We start from the raw sequence: 20,989 nt of genomic DNA, 5'->3' as shown, positions 1-20,989 counted from the left end.
GTAAGAAGCTCCGGCGTTGCTTCGTTGGTATCGACATGTTGAGGTTGACAATTGCGCCAGGTACCGCTCATGCCAGCGTTGCCCTACAGCTCGTAACACCGCTCCTTGACTGCACATCTGGTGGCTCTAGAAGAAAGGTTATCCACTATATCGACATTCTTCGTGCAACCGACGCTCGTTCTTGCAGATCGTGAACTGCGTCTTGGTGACCTTGATTTTCAAGTTCTATCATTCGTTGCCTTTTGATCAAGAAGTAGAGGCGGATAATAAATCTAGTATATCGCGACCTTGGTACGCGTGTCGAAGATAACTAGAGTTCCGCGTAGCACACATTTGAACGAACAGCTCTAGTACGTGTATACAGATATATCTTCACAACGAAGTCCTAGCTCGGATTCTTCTGACGCTGTCTACTAACGTTAAAATTTGTCTAAAGCCGTTGACTAGACCTGACATCAAGCTGCACTCAGATCAGCGAGAAGTTGCTGGAATGCCTTGAAAGCGGGCCCGTGTTCCGTCCAAGCTTCAGCCAGCTTCGCCTTGAGCTTCAGAGCATTCTGCCTCTTGGCCTCGCCATCGCGTCCTTTCGCGAGCTGCAAGACTTCTCTTGCCTCGCGTCTGACGGCGTCCACAGTGCCTTCTGGTGCAATGCCGGTTCGGTATACGGTTTTAAGGCCCATCGTCCCGCTTCGCACTTCGAGGAGCTCATATCCAACGTTGAGCACGGTGCTGACATGCACCGCGCCTGTTACATGGTCGATCGCATACGGCCACCCGATTCTGGATCGTATGTCAGCATCCACCAGTGACGACTGAAAGGGGATCTCCGCACATGGGAACACCAGAGCTCACTGTAAGTGCTATCCATGAGCATTGGTTGCAAGATCGCACACGTCTAAGACTCACGCGACTCCAAACACGAATTGTGCCCGCAATGAGACAGGAACCATCCGGTAGCCTATGTAAGCATGAGAATGAGATTGAGAGGAAGGAAATCGAGGATTATCAAGTCCAACCTCATGGTCTAAGATAACTTGCTGTGGCGACCATTTTGAGAGAATGCCCAACCCGGAAGTCTCGGCCTTTGTAACGAAGTCGGGTGGAATCACGGCTTGAGGAGAGTTATGACTCAGGATCTGAAGGGATCGATTACTCTGTTTGTGGGTCAATAATTCACCATTCCACGTACAAAGGGGATATTGAGCTCCATGGCAACGTCCAGGAAAGCCCATAATTTCTCAGGTTCGGCGGGCCACGATGTCGATCCGAATGAAACCTGAGTTGTTAGTAAGTACGAGTTGTACATCAGCGTGGAATCTAACTCACATAGAGGACGGACCTGACACCATGAGTGTCCAGGTTCTTGTTCAGAAACTCTTGAATTTCCTTCGCTTTAGCGGATTGAACCAGTTCGCCGGCTTTAGCTGCTTCGCCCTTGGAATCCGCGAGCAAAGGTCCAAGAACATAGCTTTTTCGTTCTGGCCCCAACCACTTATCGAAGGCAGCGGCGTATACGGGTTCGTATTCTTCTGCTGTGATATGTATAACACCTTCATCCACGGCTGTTTAGTAACTGCCGTCTCGTTGATTATGTAACCCACCATCGCATGCGCGCAGCAGTCTAAGATACAATCGGTGCATCAGTTGTGGTAATTGAAGCAATCCTAGAACTCACTGATACATCTGAATAGCTACAAGCCCCATTGGATAAGGTGGTAACTACAGGAAAGACCATATCAGCATGAGCACGGACGAATATGCATGTAGAGCATTGCATACCGGCTGAGGGAAAAACTCCCAGTCATACATCTTTGGCATTCCGGGAACTTCAACGATAGTCCCATGGTCTCCCGTCAGGATCTGGATGGGGAGTTAATCACTTCTCAATGAGAAAATAAAATGATTCACGTCGTTTGCGGCCTCGACAAAATCCATCCCGGTTACTGCGGCCTTTGTTCCGACCATCTCCTGCCAATGATCAATCCCTTTCTCGGTTATCGGACCAAACACTCGGAGTATGAATGACAGAGCCCCGCCATTCCAAACGAGGACTTTCACCGGTGTACGACTCGCACTACGAATTACTTGAAGCGGACCGTAACCGTAAAACTGGGAACGATGGCCAACTGTGAGGTGTAACTCATCCAGAGAAGGAACCACGTCACTTACGTCGACGATAGCGGTATCTGGCTGAGACAGACCGTCAAATACCGTCTTCGAGACGGAACACGTCAGGGAGCCCGTCTCCACAATAGACGTGTACACCTCCGCAAATACGGGGTCTCCTCTCTCGATGCTTGACACTGTAACGTCCTCTCTGAGGCCGATAAGTCTGGGAAGAGATGTATGATCAGCGCCACTGTTAGTATAAACCCATGCGGCAACGGCAGCGACCTGATAAGCTTGGATCGTTCGTCCCCGCTCTCAAAGTGGCGCGAGAGCTCCTGCTGAGTCTTGTTGTAGTAAGTTGGCGATATGAGGAAAGTGACCCCCGTATTCTTGGCTTTTGCAATGCGCGCCGCAAAGTTGCACTGAGGCTTGATATGGCCTTTAAAATCTGATTATCACCTGCTCAGCAGCAGAAATTTCGAATGAACCTACCCCAACCGCCAAAGGGATGAATGAGGAGATGTCCTTGATTATGCGAGTCTTGAGCCATGTCTCGGATCTCAGCAGGATGTGACACGGTCTTGATGCGCTGACTCTGTATATGTAGTCGTGAACAAGACCTCCCACGAGGCTGACGAACAGCAAGGGCTTATGGGTGTCATACCTAGCGAACACTCCATTTTGCCCCCGGCCCGCAGGTAATATCATGTAGTGCGCCCGGTATGGAAGCCGATGGCTGACAGAATGTTGACAGGTTATATCCTATTCTGTGAACGTGGCCATTGGTACAGCCAATCCAAGCATGCTGGGCGCGCCACATCTGTGATGGTGGCGTAAACTTTGCTTGCAGCACACCATCGAGCGCTGGAGTCGGTAGCTTGAAGCCGCATGCTCACGATTGGTACAGTCAATCCAAGCATGATGCGCGTGCCACAGCTGTCATGGTGGTGTAAACTCTGCTTGCAGCACACCATCGAGCGCCGGAGTCCGAGTCCGAGGTAGCTTGAAGCCGTATGCTCACTTATACGCGGCAGTAAAGAGTCATGCCAGGCACGGTGGATGACATGGCTGTGATGACCAGGATAAATGCACTGCGACTACAGTAAAAATTTTGTTCAGGGCGTACCATACCGGCAACGAGTTTCACAATCGAGTCATCCGTCACTCTTTTCACTTTCTGTATCCATCACTTTTTCTATGTCATGGCGAGCGCATGGCGCAGTTACCTGTCAAACGTCCGCGAGTCACCGACAATAGTGAGGTGCAGGGTGTGCGTCGGCGTTCTGGAGGATGATCTTCATGCATGCCCGCGTGGCGCTAGCAACACTTCAGCAGTCCCAGTCGCTTGCGAATCGAAGCGGCGCACGTCGTCGAGGCTTTATCCGCGTTTCGTTCAGAGCTGGCCCCGACGTCGCGGCCAGAGCTTCACGGGCTTCTGAGCTGGGACGCGAAGGCGAGGCTGGAGAAGGAAGGAAAGACGATCGAGAAAGTGTTGGCCTGCATGATGCGATAGACAACACGCTTGCTTCCCGTGCGAGCCTCTCATACAGTCAGCAGACTGGAGACGACCATGTGAGTACATCATGGTGTACCGAGCTTTCACCCCCCTCAGGGAGTTCGGTGAGCTCAAGGTTATTTTCCGGTTTGCATGCAGAAAGGTCATGGCGCTTTGGAAGCGGATCATACGGCAGCCATCAGGTTCCTCGAGGAGTTATGCTTGTATTCCCAGCCATGTCCGAGTCCGGATTGTCGTCATTATATGGTACACGTATCTGGTCCGGATTCGAATAGCTATACGTGTCCAAATGCAGTTTCCCGGCTACCTGAAGAAGAGAAGAGCTACGAGAGAGAGAGGGAGAGAGAGTGAACGATCACGATCCATGGGCTCGTCTCCAGTTGCATCAACTCACAAAGCAGCGAACTTGAAAACGCCCCCCACCCCCTCACATCTCGTGGCTCTTACTCCTCGCCCTCTGCCCCTCCGCGATCCTCATGGCGCGCGGGTCGTCCCAGGTCGTGATCTGGTTCTTGTGGTCGACGAAGTAGACCCTGCCGGCCTTGGTCAGCCGTTTCTCCCACCACTCCGGGAGCGGGCCCGCGAGGTCCTCCCAGGTGGTGTAGTCAGGCCCCGGTTCGTTCTCAGGCGACTTGAGCCAGGAGGAACGCGTGCTCGCGGGATTGTCTGTCCCGGAGACTACTGTGTTGCTCGCGGTGATGCTGGCGTTGTCGGGGGTCGAGGGAAGGTGTTGGGAGTCCAGTGTCATCACGGAGGTACAGGAATGAGTATGGGTGGATGCGACGGTGAGAGATTGAGTCTAGCACAGCTTATAAGCGAGCTCCACGGGCGTGGATCGGTGAGCGGTGTGCAGTGCCCGACGGCGAACGACTCGAAGTTGCTACGCGCTACTGTACCGCCGTACCGATGACGCCATGAGAAAGACATACAAGCGCCCACGATGAAGTCGGGTCCTTCGAGGAGATGTCGTGCATGCTTGGCCTAGATATCGATTCTGTTAGGTCCTTGCGATTCATCCGTTTACGCGCGTGGAGACACTCCGTTTTATGCGTACGTCTGTTTCCAACAGGACGCTCACGGGAGATTCGACAGAACCGAGGAGATCGAGCCTTTGAGAACCGGCGTAGAAGATACTTAGATCGTCCACCGACGTCCGCTGAGATCTTCGTGGGCCGCAAGTCAGGCACGGCGCGGGCGTCTTGTCGTCGGCGCTGCCAAACACCGGATGTCGAGGCACCCACTTGGCGTCGATCACGTCGGGATTGGTTCCCACCATGCCCTTGTGCCTTGCCGACGCGCGCCTTCCGACCTTGGTCGTGGAGGTCACCTCCACGACCACCGTCTGCAACTGATCTCTTTGCGGCTGCGCCGGTTTCGACCAGCTAACTCTCTAACGCAGCACTCGGTGTACTTATGGTGCACGCACGGTATAGTCTCTTGTACGAACCCGTATGGAGATGTATATCCAGCAATTAGGACCATTCATCTCCAACGGACTCTCTGTGGATCCAGGTGTCTAGACTTCCCGATCGCCCGGGGCGCGCGCGCATCTTCAACAGCTTCAAGATAGACCATCGGTACCTCGAACGCGCCGCGCGCGCCTCAAATACGCGCACGGAGGAGCGCACCCTTCCGTATCGCTGTGGTCTTCACGCTTCCCCTCCCATTTTGCTAGCCCGGGCCCTTTTCACTCATTTCCCTGACTGAGAAACCATGCGCGCCTCCGGCATCGTCTCATTCGTTCTGCTCCTTGCCGGCGTCGCCGTCGCGGCTCCCTCTGAGCCCGTCTGCTCCACGGAGCTGTCCTGCGAGCTCGCCTTCCCCCGCTCCGTCGCCCCCAGCCCAACAGTCCGCTCGACCGAGCGCCTCACCAACGCCCAACGTCTCTCCCGCGGCCTTCCCCTCAACCCGCCCCGTACGTGTTGACTGTCCTGCGCTCGTCGATACCCACTCACACCCCGCCACCCTCAGACCGACGCGGTACCCCCGTCGCCCGCTCCGCGTCCTCGCCGACGCCCTCGGTGACCTACAGCGGCTACATCCGCGTCGACAAGGCTTCGGACGGCACCACCCTCGGCTACATCTCCAAGAACGCGCTCAACGGCGACCTGACCAAATACGAGGCACCGATCGCCTCCGCCATGCCCGTCACCTTCTACATGCCCGTCGGCGCCACCTCCGCATCCCGGCTCAACATCTACATCGGGGTAAGTCGGAACCGCCTCCCGCGACACATGCCATGTATAACACCCCCCTGTATCGAACAGCAATCCGGCTTGTCCACCTACACCCTCCTCGGCTTGGTCCAAGGCCGAGATTCCACCACGCCCAGGATAGCCTCGGGGTCCTACAAGTAAGCACAGCGGCGTACGTTTCTCCTACTCTCCGCTCACGCCGCGTCGCAGCTACCTCTACATCACCGGCACCGCAGAGAGTAAGCATCCCTCCGCCCGCCACGCCCGTCGCGACCGTGCCCTGACCTCCCGACAGCCGCCCCCGGATCCGCACCGCAGACCGTCGGCAACTCGTACACCACCGTGAGCGGCATCTCGCGCTACTCCGAATCGGCCGTCGTAAGCCGTCGCGTTTCTTTCTTTAAACCTCGCACGACGACCCTGACACCGCGCGCTCCTTTCCCTTTCTTCCTTGATCGCCCCCCCAGTGGAGCTACGACTCGAGTACGGGCCGGCTCGTCCCGCATTGGATCAACGCCGACGGCGCGGAGCCGACGACCGCACTCTGGACGCAGAGCAGCGCGCTCTACGCCGGCGGCGACTCGACCGCGTTCGCCAACCGCTACGCGTCGCCGGTCACCGTGCTCGTACGTCCCCCGTTCCCCGCTCCGCATTCCCGTGCACACCGATCCCGCCGTCTGACTTGATTCTTTCCATCTTAGACCTTCACGTTCGTTGCCGCATAAACGATCGATATCTCCTTGTTTTTTTTTTTTTTGGTTCCCGTTTGCTGGCGTACATCCGACGCCACGGTCGTTACAAGTGGCTAAGTTATAGACCTCGGACAGATGACTATTCATCCCTACTGTACCCCCCCTTCCCATTAGTCGTACGAATACCGTTTTGCGTAATCGCACGCACACACACACACGTGCGGCATTCATTCCACCTACATATTCTCGCCCTTACCCCTCGTCCTCGCCGACGTACGTCCCGCCAAACTCGATCGCGCCCTCCTCGACCTCGTACCGCGCGAGCGGCGTCCACGCCCACCTCCACGGCGGGCGCGCGTACAGCCGGATGTCGAACCGGGCCCGGAACGACTCGTGGCAGAGCGTCGGGTCGAAGCCCGCGGCGAGCGGGCCCGGGAGGGTCAGAAACGAGTCCTGCGCGAATCAGTCGAGGAGCGGTCGAAACACAAGAGCGGGTAACGGTAAGAAATACATAAACAAAAAATGACAGCCGTGTCCTATACATACGTGGGGCGCGGTCATCTCCACGTCGAGCCGTTGCGTCGCGTTCCAGACCGAGACCTTCATCCACCGTCTGCGCCAGCTGCGTTGGATGGACAGACCGGGGGCGATCCGGCCTCCCAGGACGACGGCGCTGCATGGGCATCGAGGTTAATCAGACGAGAGAGAGCCGGTCGGACGCCGGGGTCGAGCGGGAATAAAAAAGATCGCACCGGGGAGGTCCAAAGTCCCATTCGGCGCTCGTCGTCGCGGAAGCCGAGCATGAGCGCGTCGACGCCGACGATGCGGCCTCCCGCCAACGCGAGCCTCACGGGCGCGCGCGCGGACCCTTCCGACCCGTCGCGTCCGCCGCCGAGGCAGTGAGCCCACAGCCAGCCCGTCGGGAAACCCGAGCCGTGGTTCTTCTCCATGTGCGCCATCCCGCGTCCGCTCAGCTCGTGGTACGTCGCGGCGGCGCGATGCCCGGTGGGGGCGAGGGCGGTGGTGGTCAGACGCCAGCGCGCGTCGGAGCAGGTCGAGAAGACGTGCCAGTGGAGCGGGAGGAGCGCGCCGAGGTTCTCGAGCGCGCCTTCGGGGCCGGCGACGGCGGACGAGCGCGTCCAGGGCGTGCGGGACGCGATGTCGACGGTGAGGTGCCACGCTTCGTCGGCTGCGGAGGACGCGGGGCCGGGCATGCGGACGGAGAGGCGTTGCGAGTCGGGGGCGACGTGCATCGAGGCGTCGAGGGCGGGCACGGAGACGGACCAGGAGGCGACGGCGCCGCTCTGGGCGGGATCGGACCGGGTGATCTCCCAGGCGGGGGCGTACATCTCGCGTACGAAGCCGTGCTCGGGCGCGCGGGGAGAGTCTGGGGGGACGTGCGAGGGGAGGTAGGCGACGTAGACGATGACCCGTTTCGACGGGTCGGTCGCGGTGCGCACGGCGCAGAAGATGACGATGAGCGTGTGCGGGTCGCCGGTGGACGAAGGAGCGTGGATGTGCGTGTAGAAGCCTGTTGGGGTTGAGCGCGTCGTCGCAGCGGGCGGTGGGCACAATAGCACGGACCTTCCATTGCCAGTCCATCGTGCGGCGCATACGGGTCGCGTACCGGCCTGAGCAGCAAAGCTTCGCGTATGTTTGCGAGCAGACTTTGGGCCATAGTGAGCGACTGGCTATCAGATGCTGGTGACCGCGACTGGAGGGGGCCTATATGGACGGGAAGGCGTCTTCATATAACGTGCGCTTATGAGTTGCGCGGAGAGCGTCCAAATACAATTCAAAGGAAGAAACCGAACGAGGCTAATGGTTGACCATGGTCGACGACAAGTTAGGGGCCAAGGGGGCGAATCGGGGCCCGCCCTGCATGACGCGCCACGACGAAGATGGGTCTTGGTATATATTTGTTGGACGTCCTCAACATCAGTCCGATATGGTGTAGTGGCTACAGCCGTTTTCAAAAATCATGAGCACGGCACCAGAAACGAGACGCGCGTCGTGAACGACCCTAAAGTGGGGTCACCGTGTAACGTTCGGATGAAAACTGGAACAGGCTGGACTCGCACCAACCTAGCCACTCGACTAGAGTGTCCCAGTTAACCTTCACGTTACATTACTCTTATCCTCAACCTAAACCTCAACCTCAGGGGGGACCAGGCCCATCTTGGTCATCTTGGTTACTCGGTATTTTGGATCTGTAAGGGTTTTAACCCTAACCCTTACACACCGCCAGCCGGCGAGCTCAGGAGGTCAGCCAGCTCAAGCATCTCGACGGGATCGTATCGCTGTTGTTGTCTGAGGAGTGCCCGAGCATAGGAGAGCCGAAGGTTAGCCCGATCTTGAGCTCGAGATACGATGTGCAATGTCTCTGGGGGTTTCTGGTTCCCTCAACTTGATGCTCCCGGCGGATTGTCTTTCACCCATTCTGTCAACTTCCACTCGCCTATGGGATCTCCTTGATAGCAGGTTACACCTTGATTTGGCGCAGTACCCTTGTACAATGGCTGCCCCTGTGTGCCGCTGGCAGTAACCCTAATATAAGGGTCTTACCCAATGCTCTCCGACGAGTCGATGATCAGTTCCCAAATATCTCGTTGTAGAAAACATCAGCAGACATCTGGGACACGTATTTGATCATACAGAGGCTGGACTGTGTCCAGGTTTGCTGGACGTAGCGTCCATAATTACGGTTTACAATCGCTGACACTGTCCTTGCCTGCTACTGGGAATTGCTCGTTAATCCCTTTCAATATCATGTTTACCACTCTCAAGAATCATCCTTAGAGCTCCTCATGCGTATTTTGATCGTTTCAATGCTGTCCTGGGACGCATCATCGTAGAGTTCGTCGTCGAACACGATGTGCTGGCGGCAAACCCAGCTTTGGGGTCGTTCACGACGCGCGTCTCGTTTCTGGTGCCGCGCTCATGATTTTTGAAAACGGCTGTAACATTATCGCCTCTCATGGGATTCAATGAGATTCAATGAATCACGTACGATTCGACATAGTTGGGGCGAGAATATCATTGGTCTCCAGTAAAACTGGGGTAGTAAGTTGGATGAATAGAAACGGTCTATACGGAAGTACCTCACGCGATGCCCTCCGAGCGTTAACCTCGGTAGATTCGGTGGGCACCTCGATAGGAAGTACTTCCGCTTTCTTCTTCCGCAAATCTTGTCTGTCTATCTCCAGGGTGATCTCGCCGAGCTGTGCCTAGATACCCAAGTCCATCAGGGAATCATCGTCTGCAGCATGCACATATGAGCTCGCATTTGACTAAGTCGATGCACTCATGGAATTGGAGTCTAACCGGTAAGTTCGAGCGTCGAGAACTCAAACATCCGTAGTGTGGACACTGACGTTCGAACACCCTCGCAACATTCCCGACCGCCACTTTTCATGCTTTGCAGATCGCGCAATACGATTCTAGACGGGCAGGTGAAGCCGTCGACGGACACCCTGCCTCGGGTTGCCGTGCTGCATTTGGCGTCTCGCCAGTGGATTTCGAATCTCTTCAATGTAGATGTGCACTCATCGGCACAGGTCAGTGGATATATATTCGTTATTCGGACGTACCTGACCCGATTTCGATGGGATCCAGCATGTAATTTGTGTGCCTGTGGACTCGACAACAAATTCCGGCAGTTTTGCGCCGTCGGCGTCGGCGAACCAAGCAGAAACTCTTCAAATTCAAGCATGATTCGACCAGTGTATATGAACCTTGCGCAAGGCCGCCTTCAAGGCGTTAATGGTCGAGAGGCGTCGGGTCGCGACACCATTCCAGCCGCTACAGGACTCTCTAGATATATTTATTAACTTTGGATTTTAACGCAGGTCCGATATGGTGTAGTGGCCAACATTATCGCCTCTCACGAGATTCAATGAGATTCAGTGAATCACGTGCGCGATAGCCCGGGGTTCGATTCCCCGTGTCGGAATTTTTTGGCTTTTACTACCCCCTTCATTGTGATCCTTCGTGCCTCCACTCAAAACCCACTGTCCATGCAAGCCTCAACCCTCAGCGCTGAGTGCTACAGCATATTGGATATATCGATAGAGTGTTTAATAAATTCTGCAGCTTTGAACCCATCAAAAATACGATGGCATCGCGATTGGCTCTTCCGTGCGTAATACTAAGATAGGGCTCATTCAGTTTCAACAGGTCCCACGGGTCTTGCTAGTCGAATAAAATAATCTACACTCAAAATTCACAGAAATCGCCGCCACAGATTTAAAGATAATGTACATCCAAAGAGAATTGTGGTTTTAGATTTAGAGAGTGTGCCCTGTAGCGAGTGGAATTCGCTGCGCAGCACGTATCACACCTGTTGAAACTGAATGAGCCCTATCTTACTCCGTGTCACTAGTCGCCTCCAGGATCAACTGCCTCGCTCTGTCCGAACGTGGCACGACTCGGCATTCAAACGGCTCTGGATACCTGTGTTCGAGTCCGTCAACGCCCTGATTCCAGATGAGTCGATGGCAGCGCTCAGCACTTACGACAGAACACCCGTGGTCATGTCTGTTTTCAACTCCGTCGGTTTGCCGGTCTCATCCACCGGCGCCTTGATATCGAAGACGGACAATACGGTGGCCACCGAGATGAACAGAGACTGTCCGCTGAACCACCTACCAGGGCATATTCTCTGTCAAGCTGTATTATCGATCTCATTCTGCGCGTACAGAACTCGCGACCTACCCTTCCGAAACCGAACGCAGCTACGTTCGGATCCTGGACAGTGGTGTCAAAGCTACCGTCCTCTTTCAGGAAGCGCTCCGGTTTGAACGCATCTGGTTCAGGGTACACCTCTGGATCGTGTAGTATGGCCCTATACCACGGTCAGTATCCGTGACGCGGAAGACTGAGAAAAAGTCGCGTACCAGGCGTTTCCAAAGAAAATCGTGCCTTTGGGCAAGAAGTAGCCCTCGTATTCGTCGTCGTCAACGGAACTATGTACGGCAGCTAACTTGGAGGTGAGTAATGCTGGGCATCTTGACAGAAACATCGATGATTACCGAGCGGTGCTACAGATTGCCACCTCATCACCTCCTTGCATATGGCGGTAATGTACGGCAGACGTTCTTGATCCTCAAAGGCTGAGATCGTCTCATCAAGTCTTTGATATTTTGTCATCGAGAAATTGCTTACTTGGGAGTCGATGGTCACCGAGCACTTCGTCGAGCTGCTGCCAAGCGCGGTGTACAACATGCGGGTGCTTGGCCATAGCTAGGAAGAACGTGTATATCGCGGAGACAGTCTTCCGTGGGATGTAAGTAACTAAACGATGCTGATAAAAGCAGTGTGCTCTCACGGTGTCTGCTCCACCTTTCACATCCTGAAATCAGCGCATTCCGTGGGGGTGTTTTGACAGACGGTAAGCTCACCCGCATACGCGATGGCCGTAACATTTCTAATTATGGTTTCTCGCGCAACTCTGGTCTTCTCCGCTTCGCCATCGAGATCTTCCAGCAATGATAAGGCGATAGAAGGTCGTGCTGTCCCGTTTATCTGGATTGAAATGATCAGAACTACCGAAACAGCAGGCACAGTGTAAAGTGGCGCACCATGCTTTTCTTCACGAATTCAAGCGGGCGCATAATGAACTCGTCAGATATCCGCTTCCATATCTCCGCCTGACGTTTGAACTGTGCACCCGGCAGCCATGATGGTACATGTTTCACTGTGTAAACGGGATCAGTGGTAGATTACTGGTACGAGCGCATGCTTCTGTACGTACACCATGGGAAGGTGTTCACTAGATACGCCGTCGGATGCCCTGCGCGAGCCAAACTTTGCGAAAATGAAACCAGGGGTGAGATCATGCGCTCATCAAAGCAATGATCACTCACGTCTCCAGTGCTTTCTCCGCTGTTTTGATATACTGGTCGTCGTGATCTGCCACCTTGATACCATATACAACGTCCATTATGGTGGCGCCCAACATACTATGACACCATATCAGCCACTTTTCATCAACAAAGATCACTATGAATGTACTCACTGCCTCACGTAGTCCTCGTACTTATCAGGCCGGGACAGTAAACGGTGCACTAGGCATCGCACTTCTCGGAGCTGAACGGGACGATATTGCGCTATTTGAGTACTGTTCATGTACTGATGGAACGTTCTTCGCTCTTCTCTCCACATCGCACCGTACTTTCTGAAGGCAAAGTTCCAGCCCCATCCAGAACTGACCATCGGGTGCGGTAAACATGAGCATTGTCGATTCGTTGAAGGTGTTCGTAAAATACGTACAGGTCATTGAGCATCGGGATCTCCGGTCTATCTGAGAAGTTGGACGATCTTCTGTCGAAGAGATCCGTGCACGCCTTGAGCGAACCGAGGATGACATATCGAGTGCCAAATGCCTCGACGGACACGATGTTGCCTACGCCCATTAAATATCGGGTAGGACCGCAAGCAGCGAACCCACCATAGACCTTGCACCACTTGTTGAAAGTGAGCCACTGGCGTTGACTCGGCATCTGGAATGCGTTTCGAATCCATGGGATACACGATGGAGGGCCGGGCGGAAGGGGTAGGTTACGGCGATTCGATGATCGATGACGATGTAGCAAGATCCAGGGAACTACCAAGGCCGCGAAAGCGAGAAGGGTTGGGACTTGCATGTCGAAGGAGGTCTCTCGTCTGAAAGATGAAAGACACCTGGTAGTTCTCGATCCTTTTCATGTAAGAACACATCTAGGGCGGGATCTGCATGGGAATCGAAGTCTATGGTCTAACCTGTTGAACATCGTTCCATAATCCATCTGGAGTAGCGGGTTTCGTTATCACGCGGCTAATCCTGCTCACGCCATGCAAGTCCGGAGTTAGCTGATCCCCCTGGCTTGTCGAAACATGTCTTGCCTTCATGAACGTTCGTACATTGTTATCCGTACATCCGGTGATATAAGCACATCGTAAGAACAGCTAAGAGCAACCTTCCCTGAAGGTCGAAGTAAGTGAGGAATCAATGCGTATAAGCTTCCAGACTACGACTTGCCGGGAGTTCGCCCTCTCTGCCGTCAGCCCCATGTAAATAGAGCCGTAGGAGACTTCATCACGACGGAGGTATCACCTGCCTATAAGCTTTGCTTCCCGATGCTTCCATGAACCCGCGGCAGCAGAACCATTCTTAAGAGTCAATGATTATGTATGCTATTTCTGAATTGAATGAGTAGGTTATAAGAGAAGTGTAACAGACCGCCCCAGTCGGTATCAAGCAGTTTCCAGATGGACCAAAGCGGAGAGTGGTCGGCTCTGGATCTGCTGGCTATACAACATATGATAAGAAGCATCCTCACGGTATGTCGCTGCAACCGACTGTTTCAAATTTAGTATACTGCGCGGGGATGCTGCGATGCCGGTGCTGTACTTTGGGAAGAAACAACAGGAGCCAAACCTGTCATGGGCGTGAGACATGAGGCAGCCTGTGAATAGATTACGTACAACCTGTCTTGCACGCAACTTTAGCACAAGGACCTGAATTCTCATTGCCACGGTATACATTGGTGCATGACACCATAAGTGACAGGCCCCAGTCCCATTCCACCTCATTGCCTACTCTTCGTTGCACGAGAAGTTTCCCGTTATCCATACATTTTGAAATACCTCGTCGATACTGGACCGAGGCAGGTGAATAAGTATTCCTCTCCTCTGATCTCCCCTCAGAAACGACGGTGTGTGTCCACATTGCAAGAAAAAACAATGCGCATGCTAGCTATGAGGCCCACAAGTGTGAGCATAAGCAACGCTACGGGGCGAATATATGTAAAGCATATGAGTTAAAACATAAGCATCCTCTAGCACCATTCAAGGGAAAGGGTAGTGGGCGCGCCATCATGTCGCACTCTGTCCTCTCCTGTCTTCCTCTTCAGTACGCCTTTCCATACTTGCGCTTCACGCTGTGTGCGATGGATAGCCCGACACCTGAGTCAGAAATTACAAGTACGTATCCCCTGAGTCGTGTAATCGATAGACTTGCGGGATCCAGACGGCAAATCACGGCGGGCTACTGCAACACTTAGAACAGCGAAAGGATGATCCTCCCGCAGGCCTCATTAGAGAGTGTACTGGACGTCAATCCTCCACTAATTACTAAACGAGTCATCGCGATCTTTAAGCGCGTCACGCATCAAAGAGTCAGCTTCGGCGGACTCCACTACGTGCGTCGCCGAGTGTGGGCTTCTGAGTATGCCGGAATGTAGGATCACAAACGGAGCAGTCACTGCGTTGATTCCCGGCACCACCTACCCAGTTACCTCATGAGAGTGCGAATACATAATGTTCACTCCCTCAATAATATGGGCAGTGCTCTCGCGGTATGCTCTTATGATATTTCCATAGCGATTACTCTGCATCGTAGTTTGCTTCGAGGATTATCTGTTTCGTCTTCTCCGAGCGGGGCACGACGTGACATTCAAATGGCTCCGGATATCTCGTGGGGGAAAGAGTCAGTGCTGCGTACAAAATATGTGGATAGTAGCACATACGATAAGAGTCCGGTGGTCATATCCGCTGTTAGCTCCTTTGGCCGTCCCCTGTCGTCAACAGGTGCTTTGATATCAAACACGGACAACACAGTGGCAATCGTAATGAACAGAGATTGACCACTGAACCACCTTCCAGGGCATATCCTCTGCAGATGCATGTAAACGATCCATCTCGCGCCTGACAAGGCATATCGCGCACCCTTCCGAAGCCGAACGCGGCTACGTTCGGATCCTGGATTGCGGAGTCTAGGCTCCCGTCCTCTTTGAGGAAACGTTCCGGCTTGAATGCATGAGGCTCTGGGTAAACCTCGGGATCATGAAGGATGGCCCTGCATAGGATAGAATAAGTTACACATGGGGCGGCAAGCAATGTCAACTACCAGGCATTTCCAAAGAAAATAGTGCCCTTGGGTAAGAAGTAGCCTTCGTACTCGTCATCGGAAAGGGAGCTATGAACGACAGCTGGATTTAACAGTGTTAGCACGGCTAAGCACCGTTGCGAACGTAGAACACAGTACCGAGAGGTGTCACGGGTTGCCATCGCATTACTTCTCTGCATATGGCCGTAATGTACGGGAGGCGCTCTTGATCCTCAAATGCTGCAATAATCAAATTTAGTTCATGCTCCTGCGCTGAGTCAGATGTCGCTAACTTGGAAGACGTTGATACCCGAGAACTTCATCGAGTTGCACCCAAGCTCGGCGTACAACATGCGGGTACTTGGCCATGGCAAGGAAGAACGTATATATTGCCGAAACAGTCTTCCGGAGTAACGAAATATCAAATGTTGGACGGCGGTCCACCGGCGCTGCCCGTACTCACAGTATGTGCTCCGCCTTAACCATGACAAGTAAGCACAGCATATTCGGCGGGTTGATTGGACAAATGATGAGCTCACCCGCATACGCAATCGATGTCACATTCCTGATCGTTGTTGCTCGCGTAGTGTTGGCCTTGTCCGTTTCGTCACCGAGACCTTCCAGTAGTGACAGAGCTATAGAAGGTCGCGCGGTCCCATTTATCTAGTGTAATGCGGTCATTGCTACTCGCTACGTTGGTGGAGTACAGCGTAAAATAGCGTACCATGCTTTCCTTCACATGTTCAAGCGGGCGCGTGATGAAATCGTGTGATATCTGCTTCCATCTCGCTGCCTGGCGTTTGAATTGAGCACCCGGTAGCCATGATGGCACAAACTTCACTGAGAATTACCGGGTTCAGCAGTACCTTGAGAATGTGCGTGCTTCTTTACGTACGCCAAGGAAATATGTTCACAAGATACGCCGTAGGATGTCCTGCTTGAGACAGCCTTGGCGGAGGCACGATTAGAAGCAAGATAAGATTCATGCGCCCAGCAGTACAACGCGATAACTTACGTCTCCAGTGCTTTTTCCGCCGTAATAATGTACTGGTCATCGTGATCCGCTACTTTGATCCCGTAGACCACCTCCATTATAGTGGCGCCCAACATACTATGGCACTAGATAAGCTAATCATTATCAATAATTGATTGCTGATGGGGTGCTCACTGTCTAACATACTCCTCATACTTGTCGGGCCGATCCAGTAATCGGTGGACAAGTCTTTGCGCTTGTTGAAGCTGTATAGGACGATATCGCGCTACTTGTGTGATGTTCATGTACTGGTGGAAAGTTCTTCGTTCTTCCCTCCACACTCCGCCGTACTTTCTGAAACCAAAGTTCCAGTTCCATCCAGAGCTTATCACGGGGCATATCCGACTTATCAGCCTTGTCAACCCGTCTAATGCGTCCGGCACGTACAGGTCGGTCAGCATCGGAACTTCCGGTCTGTCGGAGAAGTTTGATGATTTTCTGTCCAAGAGGTCCGTACATGCCTTGAGCGAGCCAAGGATGACATATTTTGTGCCAAACGACTCGATGGATACGACGTCACCTAGGGCCAGACGACGGTTAGGACCGAGTTGAGAACGAGTAGCAAGCTCACCGTAAGTTTTGCGCCATTCGTTGAACCTGAGCCACTGACGTTCCTTTGGTATCTGAAACGCGTTTCGAATCCATGGAATACGCGACGGAGGGCCGGGTGGAAGCGGAAGGTTACGTCTTTTCGAGGATCTGCGGAGAATTAACCAGAGAAATGGCAAAACCACACAGGCAAATATGCTCTGGAACTCCATCTTCAATAGCGGTCTCTGGTTCGGGGAACGAGCGATACCGGCCGTGCTTTCCGTCCTTTTCACTACATGAGCACGATCCACATGAGAATCGAAGTCTTGGGTCTGGCTTGTCGAGCGGCCTTCTACGTCACATATCACGGCATTGATGAGCGGCAGGTGTCATTGCACGTAACTTCACGAAACTCCCGTTCACGACGTCATATATAGATATCTGGAATGCATACGTGCTATCGTGCATCAAAGAGTCGGCGTCAGGAGACCATCAGTCAAAGCGTGAAAGTGTATCATCCAGCGACGTACTAGGAGCTCGCACTCTTCACCTCGCTCACGTGTAGTGAAGGCTTTGAGCTGACATCAAAGTATCTGAGGTAAGTTACTATGGAAGTCATATCACCTGTGGGTAGACTTTGCTTCCCGAAACCAGTAATAGGCCCGCAGCAAGTCGAACCAAGTTGATGTGGAGCAAAAGCTAGCGTCATTGGCTATATACAGCTCAGATGACAGTGTTTACGTGACCTAAGAGCATATCAATATAACACTCATGAGAAGCAGAATTGTATATCTTTTGGACTTGATACACGACCTCCTTCCCGGACATTACTGGAATTTGGTATAATATCTCAGTCTCATCTCAAGGCACTAGATCCAATATACACACCGTATTGACAAACACTCCGGGAATCCCCTCCAGGTCCCCAATTGAGAGATGCCACGAGATGATAGCCGGCGGTATCAAATACGCTCTCCAATGTTGTTTCCTTATCTCTCAACAACGACTCCAACACGAACAGCTTGAGATTAACGGTCATCTTCGTCTCGCAACCTAGAAGCGCCTGCATCTGCGCGGTGGACGCAAGAGTTCGCTTAAGCGAGTGGAGGTCTGTCATGTTCGCCTGAAACTCAAGATCCACGTTGGAAAGGCCGACTTCGGTCAAGAACTCCAAGGCGTCGACTGGCCACCGAGACGCTCCGAACGATACCACGTCGAGGTCGATGTGCAGTTTTTCCAAGCTCTGAATCCGACGTAGGGAAGGAATCAAATCTGAGCGAGAGCGTCAATACTGAGTCGGTGAGAAACGCAAAACAGTCTGCCAATGGGCTCACCACGTAACGAGTTTGGCGCGTGAGGTACAGCCTCGAGCCGCACGCATCGGAGACTTTCCGAGTGCGTGTGGGCCAGGCGCTGGAGAAATGAGACGTTGACGGCCAGGGAGATGTCGCAAAAGTGGAACGTCAAGTACGTGAGGCAGTTGAGTCGTAGGGCGAGATCCAGCCAATACGGCTTGAAACTGAAGGCGCACGGCTCGACGTTCAGCTTTTGGATGGTGAGAACGGGCGGGGATCGCACGAGCTCTTCCTGTTGATCGAATGAGCAGTCTTCGAACGAGAGGCTCGAAAGAAGGGGGATAGCAGCTACGAGGTCGCTGAAAAGTTGAATGGAACAGGGAAAGTGGGATTGCAGCAAGCCGACGTGACGCAGATGATTGCAACGCGATAGTGCTCGAGTAAGAGGGTCGGGCACCTCGTTCTGACCGGGAGGTAGATAGAACCCGTCAATGATGAGGGCCCGAAGCTGGGGCATGCCGTCCAAAAGCACCGGGAGGCATTCCGGATCCCAAGTTAGAACGTTCGTGACGGACAGCTCCTGGACGTATCGGAGAATCGTACTTCCTACACGAAGTCCTGCTATGATCTCTGTGCACTCGTTTTCTGTATGAATGCGCATCCTCCGAAACAGGTGCGAGCGAGCGCGAGGAAGCGTCGATTTGCACACGAGGCTCCAAGCTCGATGGCCGTGGTACTGCCCGTGATCGATTATGAGGTCGGTAAGCTCCCATGGAAGCAGAGCATCTAGGTAGAAATCAGGTGGCGCTCGTCAACACGAACGAGGTCGTTGATTCACTGAACTGACTTCCTCCGTCGCAGCCATGAGTGGCGCGGTGGGCCACTCCCCCAGAGCGCTCTCGAGACATAGCCAGGAAATACTGGCTTGCTTTACGTCCTTCTTTGCTGTGGGAGGTCAGTTGTCCATTGGTTGCAATTGACTCAGGAGGGACGGATCCGTACATGTTGCGCTGCACGCAAGTCGTAACGAGAGAGCGAGAGCGACCCCAACTCGCTTAATCAAGTCGCTTCCGGATCAGCGGAGGCTGTGCACATGTGATCGGTGTCGCTCCGACACCCGGAGAGGCTCCTTTCACTCCCCTTTGCAAACAGACGGGTCGATGTAGTGCCTATGGTGCATATAAGGACATATGGTAGAAGAACGCAATTCAGCACCCTCAGGTCGCACTACGGAACGCGAAACCGCCTGGAAATCGAACTTGATTTCTTTGAGGTGGGGCACGAGCGCGATCGCGCCAGGGCCCAGGCTTTTAAAGGCTCTCCAGTCCGCCCGTTCTGGCTGATGGTTAGCGAGCGGATGCGCAAGGTGGGCGGCGGAGGTCAACCTTCGTCCTCAAGGAAGTAGCACGCGTCGAATGAGAGGCTTGAGAGACGAGGGATGGCGGACAAAAGGTGGTGGTAATCTCGGATGGTGCAGGTAGCTTTGGATAGGTTTACGTGACGTAGAGCAGGGAGACGCTGCGTGGAATCTAGCAGCGTATCGAAAAAAGGGGGCAGGGAAGAGTCCAAGTAACTGGACGTCCAGATCGTCCAGGAGAAACTCTAGGCCGAGCATGGAGTCAAGGAGCCAAGGCAGATATCTAACGTCTCATCACCGGCCACCACTGCTGATCTACGGATGGACCGAAGCGGAGTTGGATGAGGCGCAACGAGAGCGTGTGGACATGGTGAAGGATGTCGTGCGTGTCGAGGAGCCCGCTGCATTTGAAGGAGGGGACGCGTAGAAAGGAGAAGAGGTAGTGATGCAGACGAGGCTCCAGGATCAGGGGTCCGTGGATGATAATGCGGTTGACGAGCTCCTGCGGTAACTTCTGCAGCAGCGACGGCCATCCTGCAGAGTCTTCGACAGAATCGGACACAGGTGAAGGCAGACTTGTCGGCGAGGAGCAGAGGTAGATGTAACGCACTGAGCATCTTCGTCCGTACTGGCGACGTCGTAAACGACTTCGGAAGCATGCGCCTCTAATCTCGCTTTTCGCATTATCTTTTGCAACCAATGCATCCCGCATAGACGTTGATCGTCACGAAGACACTTTTGTTTCGGTGGGCGATGGTTTTACAGCAGCAGCACGGTACGCAACCCGGTTTCCTAGTCCTAGACGCGACGACTCTGTGGTGGATTAAGGGCGAACGTGCCGCTCCACTGGGTGTACACAAAGCGAAGCGGTTCTATACGTTCATTCAATCACCTTCTTACTACTATCCGTCTGGTCGACGGACAAGCCAGAGGTTGAAGTATGATTACATAATCTGAATTAGTGCATACCAGTTCCGAGCTGCCGTCGGTTGTCAACGAGGCTGGTACTTACGGTCAGCGGTCGCCATTTCGTGATGGGGTTGCCGCCGTCACTATGTAAGTAGGCTCTTACCTGTATATGACTCTCGCTCGATGCAAGGATGCAATTCTGGCTGAAGAAACGGACTGATTCACAAGACGCCTTCACCCGCGAGCATGTTGTCGCAGGAACCCACCACGCAGGAACGGATACTACGCCTACGGTCCGGAGTAACCCCATCCCGCTCGACATAATCGAAGAGATCATCGACTACGGGGAATACCAGACCTGGAGCTTAGTATGCAGGTCAACGCTTCACCGCGCTCGTGCCAATCTCTTTCAAGAGCTGTACGTGTGCAACGAGAATCAGCTCGTTGACCTCACGTCCCTTCATCACGGCGGAACCGCTATCTTTG

At 53.7% G+C, this 20,989-nt stretch overlaps 5 protein-coding genes and 1 non-coding gene across 6 annotated transcripts; 2 read left to right on the top strand and 4 right to left on the bottom strand.

Annotated features, from left to right (window-relative positions):
• Window positions 1-455: 455 nt before the first annotated feature.
• PUNSTDRAFT_137118 (UDP-Glycosyltransferase/glycogen phosphorylase) lies at window positions 456-2,659 on the bottom strand (the record flags this gene model as incomplete). Its single annotated transcript, XM_007386748.1, has 13 exons — window positions 456-780; window positions 833-851; window positions 907-958; window positions 1,017-1,136; window positions 1,190-1,276; window positions 1,327-1,550; window positions 1,602-1,621; window positions 1,682-1,719; window positions 1,780-1,860; window positions 1,909-2,109; window positions 2,170-2,332; window positions 2,395-2,548; window positions 2,602-2,659. 13 exons carry the CDS (start codon window positions 2,657-2,659, stop codon window positions 456-458), a joined length of 1,542 nt encoding a protein of 513 aa, XP_007386810.1.
• Window positions 2,660-3,807: 1,148 nt separating this feature from the next.
• On the bottom strand, window positions 3,808-4,391 carry PUNSTDRAFT_122133 (uncharacterized protein). Its single transcript, XM_007386747.1, has 2 exons — window positions 4,020-4,391; window positions 3,808-3,948 (listed from the first exon to the last, which is right to left on the bottom strand). The coding sequence occupies exon 1, from the start codon at window positions 4,371-4,373 to the stop codon at window positions 4,053-4,055; it is 321 nt and encodes a 106-aa protein (XP_007386809.1). The 5' UTR covers window positions 4,374-4,391; the 3' UTR covers window positions 3,808-3,948; window positions 4,020-4,052.
• A 914-nt stretch (window positions 4,392-5,305) lies between these two features.
• PUNSTDRAFT_127647 (uncharacterized protein) lies at window positions 5,306-7,581 on the top strand. Its single transcript, XM_007386746.1, has 7 exons — window positions 5,306-5,540; window positions 5,597-5,832; window positions 5,893-5,978; window positions 6,031-6,059; window positions 6,116-6,198; window positions 6,288-6,446; window positions 6,522-7,581. The coding sequence occupies exons 1-7, from the start codon at window positions 5,339-5,341 to the stop codon at window positions 6,543-6,545; spliced, it is 819 nt and encodes a 272-aa protein (XP_007386808.1). The 5' UTR covers window positions 5,306-5,338; the 3' UTR covers window positions 6,546-7,581.
• Window positions 7,582-10,361: 2,780 nt separating this feature from the next.
• Window positions 10,362-10,464, top strand: PUNSTDRAFT_t84. Its single transcript has one exon. It is a non-coding gene; the product is annotated as a tRNA-Glu (tRNA).
• Window positions 10,465-10,876: 412 nt separating this feature from the next.
• PUNSTDRAFT_137114 (cytochrome P450) lies at window positions 10,877-13,012 on the bottom strand (the record flags this gene model as incomplete). Its single annotated transcript, XM_007386745.1, has 13 exons — window positions 10,877-10,964; window positions 11,027-11,172; window positions 11,226-11,355; window positions 11,408-11,489; window positions 11,543-11,623; window positions 11,676-11,784; window positions 11,839-11,852; window positions 11,912-12,035; window positions 12,092-12,207; window positions 12,265-12,317; window positions 12,377-12,472; window positions 12,529-12,717; window positions 12,783-13,012. The coding sequence occupies 13 exons, from the start codon at window positions 13,010-13,012 to the stop codon at window positions 10,877-10,879; spliced, it is 1,458 nt and encodes a 485-aa protein (XP_007386807.1).
• A 1,864-nt stretch (window positions 13,013-14,876) lies between these two features.
• PUNSTDRAFT_145597 (cytochrome P450) lies at window positions 14,877-19,178 on the bottom strand (the record flags this gene model as incomplete). Its single annotated transcript, XM_007386744.1, has 16 exons — window positions 19,085-19,178; window positions 18,277-19,023; window positions 17,831-18,214; window positions 16,799-16,931; window positions 16,559-16,735; window positions 16,394-16,489; window positions 16,274-16,326; window positions 16,103-16,218; window positions 15,918-16,041; window positions 15,842-15,855; window positions 15,672-15,780; window positions 15,538-15,618; window positions 15,400-15,481; window positions 15,219-15,348; window positions 15,020-15,165; window positions 14,877-14,964 (listed from the first exon to the last, which is right to left on the bottom strand). Exons 1-16 carry the CDS (start codon window positions 19,143-19,145, stop codon window positions 14,877-14,879), a joined length of 2,541 nt encoding a protein of 846 aa, XP_007386806.1. The 5' UTR covers window positions 19,146-19,178.
• Between the last annotated feature and the right edge of the window lie 1,811 nt (window positions 19,179-20,989).

This window comes from Punctularia strigosozonata (assembly GCF_000264995.1).
Source record: "Punctularia strigosozonata HHB-11173 SS5 unplaced genomic scaffold PUNSTscaffold_11, whole genome shotgun sequence".
NCBI classification, from domain to species: Eukaryota; Fungi; Basidiomycota; class Agaricomycetes; order Corticiales; family Punctulariaceae; genus Punctularia; species Punctularia strigosozonata.
This window is presented reverse-complemented; position numbering and strand designations above follow the sequence as displayed.

Excerpts from the sequence above, each read along its gene's own strand:
- PUNSTDRAFT_122133 (XM_007386747.1), bottom strand. The coding sequence starts at position 4,373 with ATGACACTGGACTCCCAACACCTTCCCTCGACCCCCGACAACGCCAGC.
- PUNSTDRAFT_127647 (XM_007386746.1), top strand. The coding sequence starts at position 5,339 with ATGCGCGCCTCCGGCATCGTCTCATTCGTTCTGCTCCTTGCCGGCGTC. Across the intron at positions 5,979-6,030 it reads ATAGCCTCGGGGTCCTACAA|CTACCTCTACATCACCGGCA; the intron begins GTAAGCACAGCG and ends GCCGCGTCGCAG. Across the intron at positions 6,060-6,115 it reads CATCACCGGCACCGCAGAGA|CCGCCCCCGGATCCGCACCG; the intron begins GTAAGCATCCCT and ends ACCTCCCGACAG.